At 31.7% G+C, this 13398-nt stretch overlaps 2 protein-coding genes across 2 annotated transcripts; one reads left to right on the forward strand and one right to left on the reverse strand.

The window, feature by feature from the left end:
• Nucleotides 1–4074: 4074 nt before the first annotated feature.
• Nucleotides 4075–8803, forward strand: LOC130827892 (protein RBL). Its single transcript, XM_057693780.1, has 6 exons — nucleotides 4075–4215; nucleotides 4680–4769; nucleotides 4857–4955; nucleotides 5774–6855; nucleotides 6933–7194; nucleotides 8232–8803. Exons 2-6 carry the CDS (start codon nucleotides 4748–4750, stop codon nucleotides 8453–8455), a joined length of 1689 nt encoding a protein of 562 aa, XP_057549763.1. The 5' UTR covers nucleotides 4075–4215; nucleotides 4680–4747; the 3' UTR covers nucleotides 8456–8803.
• Nucleotides 8804–9033: 230 nt separating this feature from the next.
• Nucleotides 9034–13285, reverse strand: LOC130827891 (pollen receptor-like kinase 4). Its single transcript, XM_057693779.1, has 3 exons — nucleotides 12347–13285; nucleotides 10690–11295; nucleotides 9034–9730 (listed from the first exon to the last, which is right to left on the reverse strand). Exons 1-3 carry the CDS (start codon nucleotides 13041–13043, stop codon nucleotides 9150–9152), a joined length of 1884 nt encoding a protein of 627 aa, XP_057549762.1. The 5' UTR covers nucleotides 13044–13285; the 3' UTR covers nucleotides 9034–9149.
• Between the last annotated feature and the right edge of the window lie 113 nt (nucleotides 13286–13398).

Raw genomic sequence — 13398 nt, forward strand, 5'->3', positions numbered from 1 at the left:
AGGCAGTGAAACATTTTTTATTATGTCTCATTTAATATATGATCACAATGTGAGCGGTTCTATTCAATGAATCATTGAAATTAAAATCGGTTTAAACCGCTTACAATATCGATGATTTATTAAATAAAACGTAAATGGTTATTAATGGAGTAAAACATCATAATTAGTCTTTTTACTCTTCATTTGTCATTTTTAAACCTCTTAAATTCCTCTTTTATTTTCTCTCCTTATTACTTTTTTATTGACATATTTAATCAAATCATAGTAAATTTTTCATCTTATTTATACATTAAACAAATTCAAAGGTAAATCATAATCTTCATTTGTTTTATCTTATATTTAAGTAATTTAATGAGTTTATGCTTTTAAAATTATTTTTGCTACTTGCATTGTGGATTAATTGTTGGGTTAGCTTATTCTAATTATTTGATCTTTATTTTGTTGTAGTTAGAGTATCGATTATTATGGCCATTTTTTTATTATAGTTGTACTACTTACTTTTTTTTTTTTTTTTTATCAACATTATTGTTTATGTTGTTCTTATCATCATTGTTATTGTTCATAATCAATATTGTTGTTGTTGTTTATTATAATTGTTTTTAGGATTTTTGTTGATAATTGAGTTGTTATTATTAGTATTGTTAGCATTGTTGTTGGATTTTGGTTGTTATCGTTGATGTTGATGTTGATGTTGATGTTGATATTGTTATTAAATTTGGCGTTAGATAGAATCGTTGTTGCTCGAGATCATGATAATATTGGTGATGTAGTTTTTGTTATGGTTAATGGTAAATTAGGTACTAGGATTTAGGTTTTTGTTAAGGTTATTTAAGGTTAGGGTCTAGGGTTTAGGATGATGATATAAAATAATGTTGTTATTGTTGTTGTTTTAGTTATTATTGTTCTAGTGTTATTGTTCTAGTTTGTTGTTGTTTTAGGTGGTGCTGAACTACAGGGTCAATTAGGGATGATCACCATCGCCGAATTTATTAGCAATTTTTTGCTCATTTATCTCACAATCGAAGAAATAGGAGCATAACAAATGAACAACTTTGTACTAATAAATTCAAGATCATAACCATCATTATGAAAATTTATTATTAATTTTACTCCATTTTATTCACTCCTTATATCCCGTTTAGAAATTTTAAACGTACTAGTTTAATCTTTAATCATTGAAGAAGGTGAAAAATAAATTTTCTACAATGTACATTACTAAAAACCGTGAGTTTTGGATGGTTTTTCAAAATTAGAGTAAGAGCGTATTTTAATTTTCTTAAGAGAGGAGTTTAGTTTGATAGCTAAATTTGTTATTCTGATTTTCAACAAATTCTTCTAATTATATTGATTTTTGGCTATTTAAAATTATTCATTAAGATCTATCCTTTTTTCGGTCTAGCTTGTAGTCTAAAAAAAAAAAATTTTGATAAAATAACTTTAGGTGATGATTCATTTTTCACATTTCTATTTCCCACTCTATCTCCATCTATTAGATGTTTTGTGAGTTGTGGGATAATTAACTTAAAATCTATTAAGTTGATGAGATTTAGGAATTTCTTAATTATTTTATTGTTTTGTTACCCTTGTTTTTTCGTTCGTAAATTAGTTGTTATTAAATTTTTAATCTTATTAAAAGTTTACTAGTTGTCTCGTTTAGATTTGATACTAATTAATTACTTTTAATTTATACTCTATGTTATTTTTAACCTATAAATTAAAACATAGACAAGTAAAATACTATTTACTTCGCTTCAAAGTAATTTTTTAAACTTTTGTATATATTAACTATGCATAATTACATTTATTAAAATCTAAATTAATGCATTAGCAAGGGTAGTGATATAAATAGTAAGAATTGGAGGGAGTAATTAGTTGTAAAAAATATTCATGTTAATTTTGAGTGTTTTAATTGTTTTAAGCATAATTTTTATGGTTTTAATAATGACGGAGTTTACAAAGGGGACTTTAGCTTGGTTGAAGATATTCTACAAAGAAAATGAGCAAAAGGGTAGAAGGGTGTTTATAATGCAAAAATTTTGAGGTGAAATTTGATACACGTCTACTCTTTTGTCCATAACTTTTGATAGGAATATCATAATAATGCAAGGTTTGCGGCATTGAAAATTAGAATTCAAGAGCTTTCCAACGGTATGTTATATATCCAATACTGAAAATCGAGTAAGAAATGACAATCGTTTGAAATTTGCTGAAATAGTCAGCCAAAAAAGCTTACTCAGCTTCCTTGTCTTGGAGATGCTTGCCGACTAGGCATTTTCTTCTAGATTCTGGACAGCTTTTTTTTCATCAATTTAATTTTGTAATATTTTATTTTATCTTTATTTTTAATTAACTTTTTAGGGTTTATTTATTGGTTAATAAGGGAGATTGAGGTCAAGCCTTCTTTGGAAGGGAGCAGGGGCGAAACTTAGTTGGGGCGGGTAGGAGCTTTGCCCCTCCGAGATTTTTGTCAATTTTTTTTTAATATACAATCCTCATTTTATATTTTTAAAAATTTGAAGCAAACACATAAAAGCAATACAATTAAGGAAGAGAATGAATACCTAAAAATTAAAAAAAATCTTATAAATAATAATAAAGTATCAAATTAGGAATGAAATTATCATTTAACAACTGAAAAAACGAAAAAAAAAGAAGAAAGCAATTAGGAGAATTGGACAAAATCAAAAATATAGACAATTTTAAAGTGTTAAAAGGGCGTCAAACTTTACTTTGATTTAAAATTTATGTAATAGTTTTTTGTTGTATTGATTGGCTATATATTAGTTGAATTCAATTTTTTTATTAACTCCGCCCCTCTAAAATTTTATTCAAGTTTCGCCATTGGATGGGAGCATAGGGAGGGAGATTAAAAACCTCTTCTTCTTCCTCCTTCCTCCAGCATCTTCCTCTCCATTAAACACCATTTTTAATTCTTGTAAGCTTTTAATTTCTTGCTATTTTAATTTCTTGTTTTTGATTTACTTTCTCATTATATTAGTTTAATCTTTCTTTAGTATATTTGTATTAGTTTAATATTTCCTTGTCAAACTTCAATGGTTTTCTTAGAAATTGTCATTTAATAAAAGTATTATTGTTCTTCCTATTTTTGTCTCTTAAATCTTTAATTGTGTGTCTTATAGTTTAATTATCATTTTTCCTTTCAAATTTCATTATTATCATCTTTTATCATGTTTAGTATCATCTTAGGGTTTGTGTTCATTGTTTCCTCCAAGAATAGTGAGTAGATCCATTTTCTAGGGTCAGGATTTAAACCTATAATTCAAGTATGATTTGATTATTAAATGTGTTTATGAAATTAGGATTAAAGTGATTGAATTGTGCCAATGCCTTAAGTAAATCACGTGAGACACGTGCTGGTCAACTAATGGTCAACTAATTGATTCCGTCATTAGGTAGTCTTTTGCAAACGTTTGTCATTTAAGGTAGTTTTTGCAAAAAAAATTAAATTAGGTAGTTTTTTGCAAAAGGTGCTATAGAATAAGTAGTTTTTAGTAATTTTCTTTTTCTTTAATTGATCATTTTAAAATTATAATAATCAACCTAAATATACATAAATCAACACGTCACCATCTAATTTAAAAATTTGTTAAAATAAAAATTGATGTTGATGGAGAGAATTGAAGGAGCATCATCGAAACGGAGCCTTAAGTTAATTTTATGCCTAGGATGTCTCCTCAAGTGTATAATTTAAAATTATAAATATTTTATATGTTATACTTACAAAATTTATATTGAAATAAATTAAATAAATTTTCAGTTGATTATATTTTAATTTATAAATTAAGAATAAAATATAATCCAACTGGATTATTAAGTAGATGAAATTTAATGCTCAATAATGAAAACAAGAAATCATTTTTTTTACCAGAATTTCTGATCAACCACCATGATTTATAGTCATTATAAAAAAATAAAATATAGAAAATCTAAATTAATTACGATTTATTTATAAATCACCGTAAAAAAAAAGAAAAACTAAGAAAATAATAATAAAAAAAAAAAAACCAAAATCATTAGTTATAAATCCATAATTATATCAAATAACCGTTATTTAGTTTAATTGTTATTTCACTATTCAGTAATTTAGAATTTGTGTCGCTTTGTATTTCATCATCTGCCGGACTCTCGCCGCCTCCAGTAGCACGTAAGTACCGGAAGTCCGAACCCCAGGGAAGCCATAGCCGGCGGCCTAAGGTGCGTGCCCTTTCCTTACTTTTCTCTGATAATTTGTTTCGATTTTCAATTTCTACCTAATAAAGTAACTTTTAATTCTAGTTCTATATTCTGAACATTTAGCCCTAATTTTTAGCTTAAACTTTCATCAACCAATAATTTATCTTGAAGTTTGTCGTTCAATTTATTAAATTAGGGTTAATGATAGAGGCTTTTACTGACTGAGACTAGGTGTTCATTGATTATATTTTCTTGTTGCTTTCTAGATTTCGGAGAAGCCCTAAAAGCATTTTTTTTTTGGATGTAAATATTTAGACTGTCATGTGCATTGTCTTTTTTCTTTTGGGGTTGGTTGTTTAATTTCTATTTGTGGATTTTGGTTTCAAGGTTTTGACATTATAAATCTTGGAGAAAAATTGAAATGGGCTACTGATAAATTTGAAGTTTTTGGTCACTTAATTAATTTCTCTCTCAATTTTGCTCAGGAATTGAATTGGGAGAAGTTTGGTGAAGTTGTTAATTTTGGTATCTGTTTTTCTTTTTCATGTAATGCATGATGAATACTTCAATTGTTGGTGAGTTTCTCTCTATTGGCTCTGCTTTTGCTTAAATTTATCATCTTTCCACTTTCCCTTTGTTTGACAATTTTTTGGGGTCTGAAGATCCGTTGCAAGGGGATTTTCCCGAAGTGATTGAAGAGTACTTGGAACATGGTGTCATGAAATGCATTGCCTTCAACCGTCGAGGCACCCTTCTTGCTGGTAAAAAGTTTCTGTCATTTCTCAATTTTTTCATACTTTTAAGAAACATTATTAATTTTGTCGTATGTTTTTCATAATTTTCCTGTTTGTTATGAGCATCTATTAAATTTTTAGTAATTGGATTTTTGGATTGTGTTTGAATAATAAGTTTGATTCATTTTTACATTCAGATGGAAACCAGTTAACCTTTTGGGTAGGTTTTTCTGTTTCACTTTTCATCGACACCTTATGAACCTAGGTTGTTAGAAACAAGCATTTGAAACAAGTGGTTTGAAGTTTTGGAGCTATGACACCCATATATTTGATGACAAATTAATTTTTTAGTCCTAGTTTTGTTCGGCATTTAATTAAATAAATAACATGTGGGTTGATGAATTCTGAGGAGTAAACTAACTTCCCATATTGGTCCTATGTGACTATAAATAATAATACTGGAGGGGATGGATTTGGAAGGAAAAGATTTGAAGGGATTTAGTTCTTTAGTGTTGTTAATAGCCAAATCTCTCCAAAAGTTAAAAGATTTGGAAGGAAAATGGTTTTTCTCTTCTTTTCCCTTCCTTTTCCTCCTAAACAAACAAGGAAAGGTTTTCTTATAATTCTCCCCCTCCCTTCCCTTCTCTTCCTTTGCTTTCCCTTCTAATTTGTTATCCAATCATAGTGTTAGTGCCTTGATGGTTCTTGATGTATATTATTCTGTTTGTTGCCTTTAATACATTTGCAGAGAATTCCAAACTTGTTAGCTGGGGGATTTCTTTTGTTGCTTGATGTATTTTATTTCAAATTAATTCTTAAATGTTGACACAATCTTATGTATACAGCTGGTTGCTCCGATGGTAGCTGTGTCATATGGGACTTTGAAACACGAGGGATTGCGAAAGAACTCCTAGATAAAGACTGTAATGCTGCAATAACAAGTGTTTGTTGGTCAAAGTATGGCCATCGCATATTGGTTTCTGCTGCCGACAGAACATTAATTCTCTGGGATGTAGCTACTGGAGATAAAGTCTACCAGACTACATTAGAAAAAGTCCCTCTACATGCTCGTTTACATCCAGGCTCCTCAACCCCATCTTTGTGCTTGGCATGCCCTGTGTATTCGGCTCCCTTGATTGTTGATTTGAGTACCGAAACAACTACTGTTTTGCCTGCATCAGTTTCAGATGGTGGGGATGGACTTTCTGTTCCTTCACGAAACAAAGTCTCGGATGATTCTGCCCCTCAGACCCCTGCATGTTTTAACAAATATGGTGATTTGGTTTATTTGGGAAATTCTAAAGGAGAGATCCTCATTATTGATCATCATAAGGCTCAAGTACGTGCAGTTATTCCAGTTGCTGGTGGTGCTGTGATCAAGAACATTGTATTTAGTAGAAATGGTAAATATCTTCTCACAAATTCAAGTGATCGGATTATTAGGGTTTATGAAAATATGCTACCAGTGAAGGATGGTCTAAAAACACTAGATGAGATTGGTGACACGTTGAATGATATTGGAGGAGTTGAGAAGCTAAAGGCAATTGGATCCAAGAGTTTGCTCTTGTTTCGTGAGTTTCAAGACTCTGTTACCAGAATCCATTGGAAGGCTCCTGGATTTAGTGGTGATGGTGAATGGGTTATTGGTGGCTCTGCCAGCAAAGGAGAACATAAAATTTACATATGGGATCGGGCAGGACACCTTGTTAAATTTCTTGAAGGTCCAAAAGAAGCATTGATTGATTTAGCTTGGCACCCTGTTCACCCAATTGTTGTTTCAGTGTCCTTGACTGGATTGGTCTACATATGGGCTAAAGACTATACTGAGAACTGGAGTGCATTTGCCCCTGATTTCAAAGAGCTTGAAGAAAACGAAGAATACATAGAACGAGAAGATGAATTTGATATCATGCCGGAAACTGAAAAGGTTAATTGCTCGTAGCTTTTCAGTCTTCCCTTGTGGTAACTTGATTTGCTTGTCATTAATTAGACTTCTATTTGCAGGTTAAAGAATCAGGGGTTGACCAGGACGAAGAGGTTGATATTATAACAGTAGAGCATGATTCAACTTTTAGTGACTCAGATATGTCGCAGGAAGAGCTTTGCTTCTTGCCCGCATTCCCTTGTCCTGATGCTCCTGAGCAGCATGATAAAAATGTTGGTAGTTCGATGAAATTGGTAGAAAGTAACCATTCTGCATCGTCTCTTTCAGCAGATGCAGCACAAAATGGGCAAGCTATTAATCATGAATCGAGTCTTGTTGAAGGTAAGTGCTATACCAATTGCTGGTATCTGAATTATATAGTGGCTTTTCTCTTTCATGGTAGAGTCCTTATAGCTTAGTATTGATTAAGAGTTTTTCGGTAGATGCTATAAAGTTATCGTTGATGCTTGTGCCTCACACTATAGATTAGAAGACCTATTATGAATTTGACTTTATCAGCTTTTTCTTCAACATTTACATAATTACTTGCTCTTCGAGAGAGTTAGTTTGGAGGATAAGAAGTCATTTGGCGTTTCATTAAACATTTTGAAGAAAGAATAAGAGTGTCGCATCTTCTGGAGCTTCTAAAAGCTCTTAGTTGACGATTGATTGTAAGAGTTTTGTGGAACTGGAAATAAGGAATTTCTTGGTTGATGTTGGAGTTGTGAAGAACAAAAGCTTTGTGTATGTAAAAATGTCGTGTTGCTTAGGCAAGATTCTTGAATTCCCTCATTTTTTTGTTGGTCCTCCTGTTTGTGGCGGTGGCATGGAGAAGGAAGCAACACTGTGACTATGGCAAGATTCCTGAAGTGCGGGAAAGTTGGGTTTGACGTCATGATTGTTTATGGTCTCCTTACATTGAGGATCACATCTAATGAGTGTTCTACACGAAATTCAATTAATTTACCGGAATATCATTTACTTGTTTTTCTGTAAATCAACATAAAGGCTAAAGCAATGTGTTTGATAAATGTGTTCCGTTTCCGTTTCTTTTCCGTTCCCTAGTGTGTTTGAGTGAGTAATTTGGAGGGGAATAGACAAGTGGGGAGGGGAGGGAGTCGTGGGACCTATTTTCGGTTATGTTGCTATGTGATCGGTGAATAGAAAGGAAAGTTATTACGGCCAACGAACTTCTGCATCACATTTTGAACAATATATTTTTGTTTGGACTCAAATGACTACCGTCTGATGCTTTCGTTTGTGATTTGAATAATTGGCAATTCGCAAATGTTACTTTAGCTAGCAAATATCTTGGATACTTGTCTTATAGCACTTGTAAGTCGATAGGTTTAATCATCATAACATGGTTTTGGTTGCAGGTGTCGATAATTCTATCGCAGAAGATGCAAGTGGAGGACGCTTGAAACGGAAGCGAAAACCGTCCGAGAAAGTCTTAGAATTGCAAGCGGTGATGGTAAAGAAACCTGTGAAGAAGGGAAAGCCTTCTACTAAAGCGATGAAATCTGAAGATAAAACTATAGTCAACGGAGAAAATGGTGTATCGGTATCTATGGATGAGGTTTCTGATGATTATTACCGATGATTGCGTTCTTAAATGTATAACTAGGCTTCTTCGTCTCCCTTGCTTCCGTCTCCAAAACCAAATAATGGTTGGAAGTTTAAGGTCCGAGTTTGGACCTGTTTATGGGTCGAAGGTGATAGGATCGTCTCACATGCTAGGAAGTAAAAATGTATCAACAAACAACCCTTAGAAGTAAAAGCTTTTTTCAAGTGTCTATTTTTTGCCAATAATATTGGTGGCTTCTCTTAGGAAATATTATCTTAAAAGTCTAGTTCTTAACTCCAATTTTGTTTTATATTTTCTGATTTCTATTTTTTTTAAAAAAAGGCAAACTAAATATCGAATTTGAGATAGTCGGAACATTAATTACACTTCCTCTGTTTCTTTTATTCTATATTACATTTGCTATCAAAAACTCAAAAAAAAAAGTGGCAAATTGAATTTTAACATATGAAAAAGAAAAAGAAAATAAGCAAGTGAAAGAGAAAATACAAAGCGATAAAGTTTTATAAAATTCTAAATTTTTTGACTAAAATGCCTAAAACAATTGAATTTAAAGTACTCTTTTGTTCCACAAAAATTACTACATTATGCAATCTTATTAAGAATGCTTTTAAAAAACAATATAGCGGAATCTGAGTGGAGCAGAAAAGTATATATACGTGATTGCTTATATGTATAATCTCATGTGAGGACTTGAAAGTTGTTGATCGAGCTAATCCGTTTCTTTGATCTCTTCAATCCTCTCCAAAGCCTCTTTTATACACCATCTTGTATCTACATTTTCATGGCTACACCTCAAACCAATCTTCAAAAGTTTACTCATTTCGCCTCGACTTTGATGGGTTCCTTCCATTTCTTTATCAAACACATCTTCACCCTTTTCTTCTTCACTTACTATGACATTCACCCAAGCTACTAGATTTTCACCTTTGACATTACCAACAGCAAGAAAATCTGTTGGGAATTTCCCAGTTAAAACTTCAAGTATGAGAATTCCAAGACTCCAAACATCAGTTTTGTTTGTAAGACGATCATGATGAGTATACTCAGGTGACTTATACGCAACCATGAGTTGCTTAGCATGCTCTGGATTGATCAAAGGATGAAGTGCATAATCAATTAGAAGTGGTTCATATGATTCATTTAGTAGTACATTTGAAGATTTAAGGTATCCATGTGGCACCATTAAGCTAGGGAGTTCTTTGTATAAGTATGCTAATCCTCTTGCTACTCCCTTGATTATCTTCAACCTCTTTGGCCAATCTAACTTTCCTTGCTTCAGTTTACGGTTTCCTAAAACACAAGAAGACCACACTACGTTATTTTTAAGCTTTAATGAGGGCGCTATTTGTGTTACTTTACGAGGGTGTTAAGGGTCAACTCAACTTAAAGCTTAAGCCGATAGTTGAGACTCTAATATGAAATGTATATTCTATTATGCCATCGTTCTCACAAGAATGTTAGAAGTGTAAATACAATACAAATCTCTCTTTTTCTCAACGTTAATAATTTCACTTCAAAGGAAGAATATTTGAGATTCAAAGCCATAATCTGAGCCTCTGATACAATATTAAGAAACCAACAAATTTAAGCTAATATCTGAAGCCCATATTAAGTTAATATTCTCTATGAGAGGGAAGGGAGAGGGAAGAGAAGGGAAGGAGAAGAAAGTAATATAAGGTCATTTTTGCATAAAATATTTCCTTTTTTATCAACAAAAATGATTGAACTAATACGTTCAAGTTCCTCCCCTATAAAATTGGTAACCTGAGAAAGAAAAATGTACCTCTCCAACTCCTTTCCCTTTCATTCCCTCAATATATATAGTGTACACCAACAACATTTAATATGCTGTTATTTTTAACAAATTATTGAAAAGTAGCATAAACGATCGGGGTGTGTAGTAGTTGGCTTTTGTGTTGAATTTTTAGTTAGCTTTTAGCTTGTTGGCTGATAAAAAACTAAAAGTGTTTAATAAATAGCTTTTCGGCCAAAATGAAAACATTAGTTTGACTTTTGGCTTGTTGATCCATTTTTTTGTTTTATAAACAACTAAGAGTTAAAAATCTAATTCTACCAAACATCCCCTAAACAATTAGCTTATTCAACTTGTCTAAAAACCAATAAAAATAACCATCATTTCGATATGGTCAAACAAAACAATAATTATTAGCCAACAACTAACAACCAACAACCATTTGTGAAATACCTCAATATAAAAAAAGAGACAAGTAATATTACTAAATACTAACCATGAAGTTGACTAGCCAAGTTCCCACAATCAACAAAATCAAATATTAGAAGCTTCTCTTCTTTCCTATAATAATAAGCAACTAAAGCCAACAAGTTTGGGTGTCTTAACTTGCCCATCCTCCAAACATTCTCATTGAACTCCTCTCTCCCAACTTTAGTCATTTGTCTAAATCTCTTAACCACCAATAACTGCCCCGAAAATATCTCAACTTTGTAAGAAGATTCAAAATTTCCACTCTCCAACACTTGTGCTGATGCAGTCAACAACTCTGATAAATCAAACTTTTTCCTGTCATCTCTCACAAAATCTAGCTTTCCTGGATCTTGTCTTTTCTTTGTAGTTGTGTGTTCTTCACTTGGTGGAACATATGTTGTTTGATTCCCATCTTGAGATGCCAAACTAGTTCGTTTATTTAACTTTGCTTTATGTTTGTTTCGACATACGAACACGATTAGTATAGACGTGATTAAAAGTACAATCATTATAACCAGCACGATCAGAGTGGATTTACTTGATTTGGATTTTGTATTGAGAGTTGATACATCTTTGGGTGTTTTTTCACTAGTGCATGGCTCAAGAGGGGGCCCACACAGTCCTTTGTTCCCTGTATCAACATAAAAAAGTATTCACTTAATTAAGAAATATTAAAACATTTAAGAAATTATATTGTTGAGTGGTTATGTGATTGAATGAAATTTGTTTAGTAGAATTTGGCATGGAATTTTTTTTATAAAAACTATTAAAGCAAATATTCATTTTCATTACTATCTTCATAATAAAGATGAATTTAAAATACTAGTATAGAATGAGTTGATCACTAATATCATCGCTGCATGTATATGTGAACAACTTTGCAATGTTAATAGGGTTTTGATCAAGTGGACCATAATCTAGATAGATCCAAACCTAGATATATTCTCGCCATCTTATTATATGAAACTTGTAGGGAAATTCCTGGTCCATTATTGGTGTTGATATGAAAATTTTCGAAAAATTTTGTGGGGATGTAGTTGCATTACATGAGATTCTTCCTACAAACTACACCATATGGATAATTACAGAAAATAAAAGTTAAAAATAACGGAAAATATATGAATTAAAATTATAACTAAAATGTTACACTAAAAAGACTTGAAACTCAAGTCCATGTAATATTAAAGCTTCCCTTACCATTCAAGCACCAAATGTTTATTACTCTAACAACCAATTTGGTTGTTTATACTAAATGGTGATAATAAAAATGATTTACAGTGAAAATTTTAAGATATATACCATGTTATTTCTATGTTAAATTTACAAATTTTCCATTACCACTTAATACCACATTTTTAAATGCTAATGCATTAATAAAAATTTTGCAAAGAAAATGCGATAAATAATGTAGCAACCATGACCATTAAACTCGTCAAAATATTTTCCTACCAAAATTACACCCAACTCCTCGTTACAATTCCCACCCATTTTAACCAACAACCAGACCGTTTTAGAGCAATAATATATAATCAAAAGATCTGCATAGTTCAAACTTTTATAAAATAAACCGAAACGATAATGGATGCACCATAAGGGTCGAGCCCTTGTCAGCTCCTTGTGATTTCGCCGATGATAATAATACACTTATTTCCAAATTTAAGTAATACAAAAAATTTTTTTACCTGAAAAGACCTTAGGATTTCTTTTAGAGAGTCTAGCAGGAATAGGACCTTCCAAATGATTATTAGCCACATTAATATTCAAATTACTTTGTTGAAAATCAGGAATACACCCTTCAAATTGATTACCATCTAATTTCAATTCAATAAGAATTGGCAACCTACCCAAAGAATTTGGTATCTTTCCTTTTAACCCATTATTTGTCAAAACCACCCTTCTTAAAGCATCCATTCCTACAAACCCATCATCAGGAATTTCACCTGAAAATTTATTATTACTTAGAAAAATAGATCTTAATTTTATTAATGGCCTTAAATTTGGGATAGACCCTTCAAAAATATTGTTTTTTAAGCTTAAAGTTCTTAATTCAGGCAATTGGGATAGTGCATCTATATCAATTTTCCCTTTTAGACCCATATTTTCTAGTTGTATGCCCCATACTTTACCATTATCACATATAACACCATCCCATTTTGAGACATCCCCTTGTGCACATGGGACAATTGAAGGGTTCCAATTTGGGGTACCTTCTTTATGTACTAGAGATGACTTGAATTTTAGCAAGGCTTCCATTTCTATGTCACCTAGTATGGGTGTCCATAGGTACATTGTTGACAAAACGAATATGAAATGAAAAATGAGAAAAAAAGACGAGGGTAATGGTGGGCGCACAAGCTGATCAAATGCATGCGCGCCCATTACCAATTTAACAATTTATCGAGTTCGTTACGATGAAAATATAAAAATATGAAATTAAATGATATTTATTAGGTTTAAATTTAGATTATGAGAAAAAAGATCAATATCGAATATTATCATCATGCATTATTTTATTTGTCTTCCAAATTGCTAATGGAGGCCAATGTGTTAATTAAAGATAATAAGAATAGATGAAAGGAATTGTTTTTAATAATTGTTAATGCATGATGATATCAAATGGGAAGGTTTTGGAGGGTTTTTGGGTGTAAATGTGGGTGTTAATTGGTAAAAAGTCTATGATTTGGGTTGTTGAGGGAGGATGAGAATGTAAGAGATTAGCTATGTTTTAGAGAGA

Source organism: Amaranthus tricolor, chromosome 11 (genome assembly GCF_026212465.1).
Source record: "Amaranthus tricolor cultivar Red isolate AtriRed21 chromosome 11, ASM2621246v1, whole genome shotgun sequence".
NCBI lineage: Eukaryota > Viridiplantae > Streptophyta > Magnoliopsida > Caryophyllales > Amaranthaceae > Amaranthus > Amaranthus tricolor.

Bases quoted from the DNA above. Each gene is read 5' to 3' on its own strand.
- LOC130827892 (XM_057693780.1), top strand. From the start codon at position 4,748: ATGATGAATACTTCAATTGTTG. The intron at 4,770-4,856 runs GTGAGTTTCTCT...TGGGGTCTGAAG, and splicing joins GATGAATACTTCAATTGTTG to ATCCGTTGCAAGGGGATTTT. The intron at 6,856-6,932 runs GTTAATTGCTCG...TTCTATTTGCAG, and splicing joins TCATGCCGGAAACTGAAAAG to GTTAAAGAATCAGGGGTTGA.
- LOC130827891 (XM_057693779.1), bottom strand. From the start codon at position 13,043: ATGGGCGCGCATGCATTTGATCAGCTTGTGCGCCCACCATTACCCTCG. The intron at 11,296-12,346 runs GTAAAAAAATTT...ATGTTGATACAG, and splicing joins AAATCCTAAGGTCTTTTCAG to GGAACAAAGGACTGTGTGGG. The intron at 9,731-10,689 runs GTTAGTATTTAG...CTTGTGTTTTAG, and splicing joins CTTGGCTAGTCAACTTCATG to GAAACCGTAAACTGAAGCAA.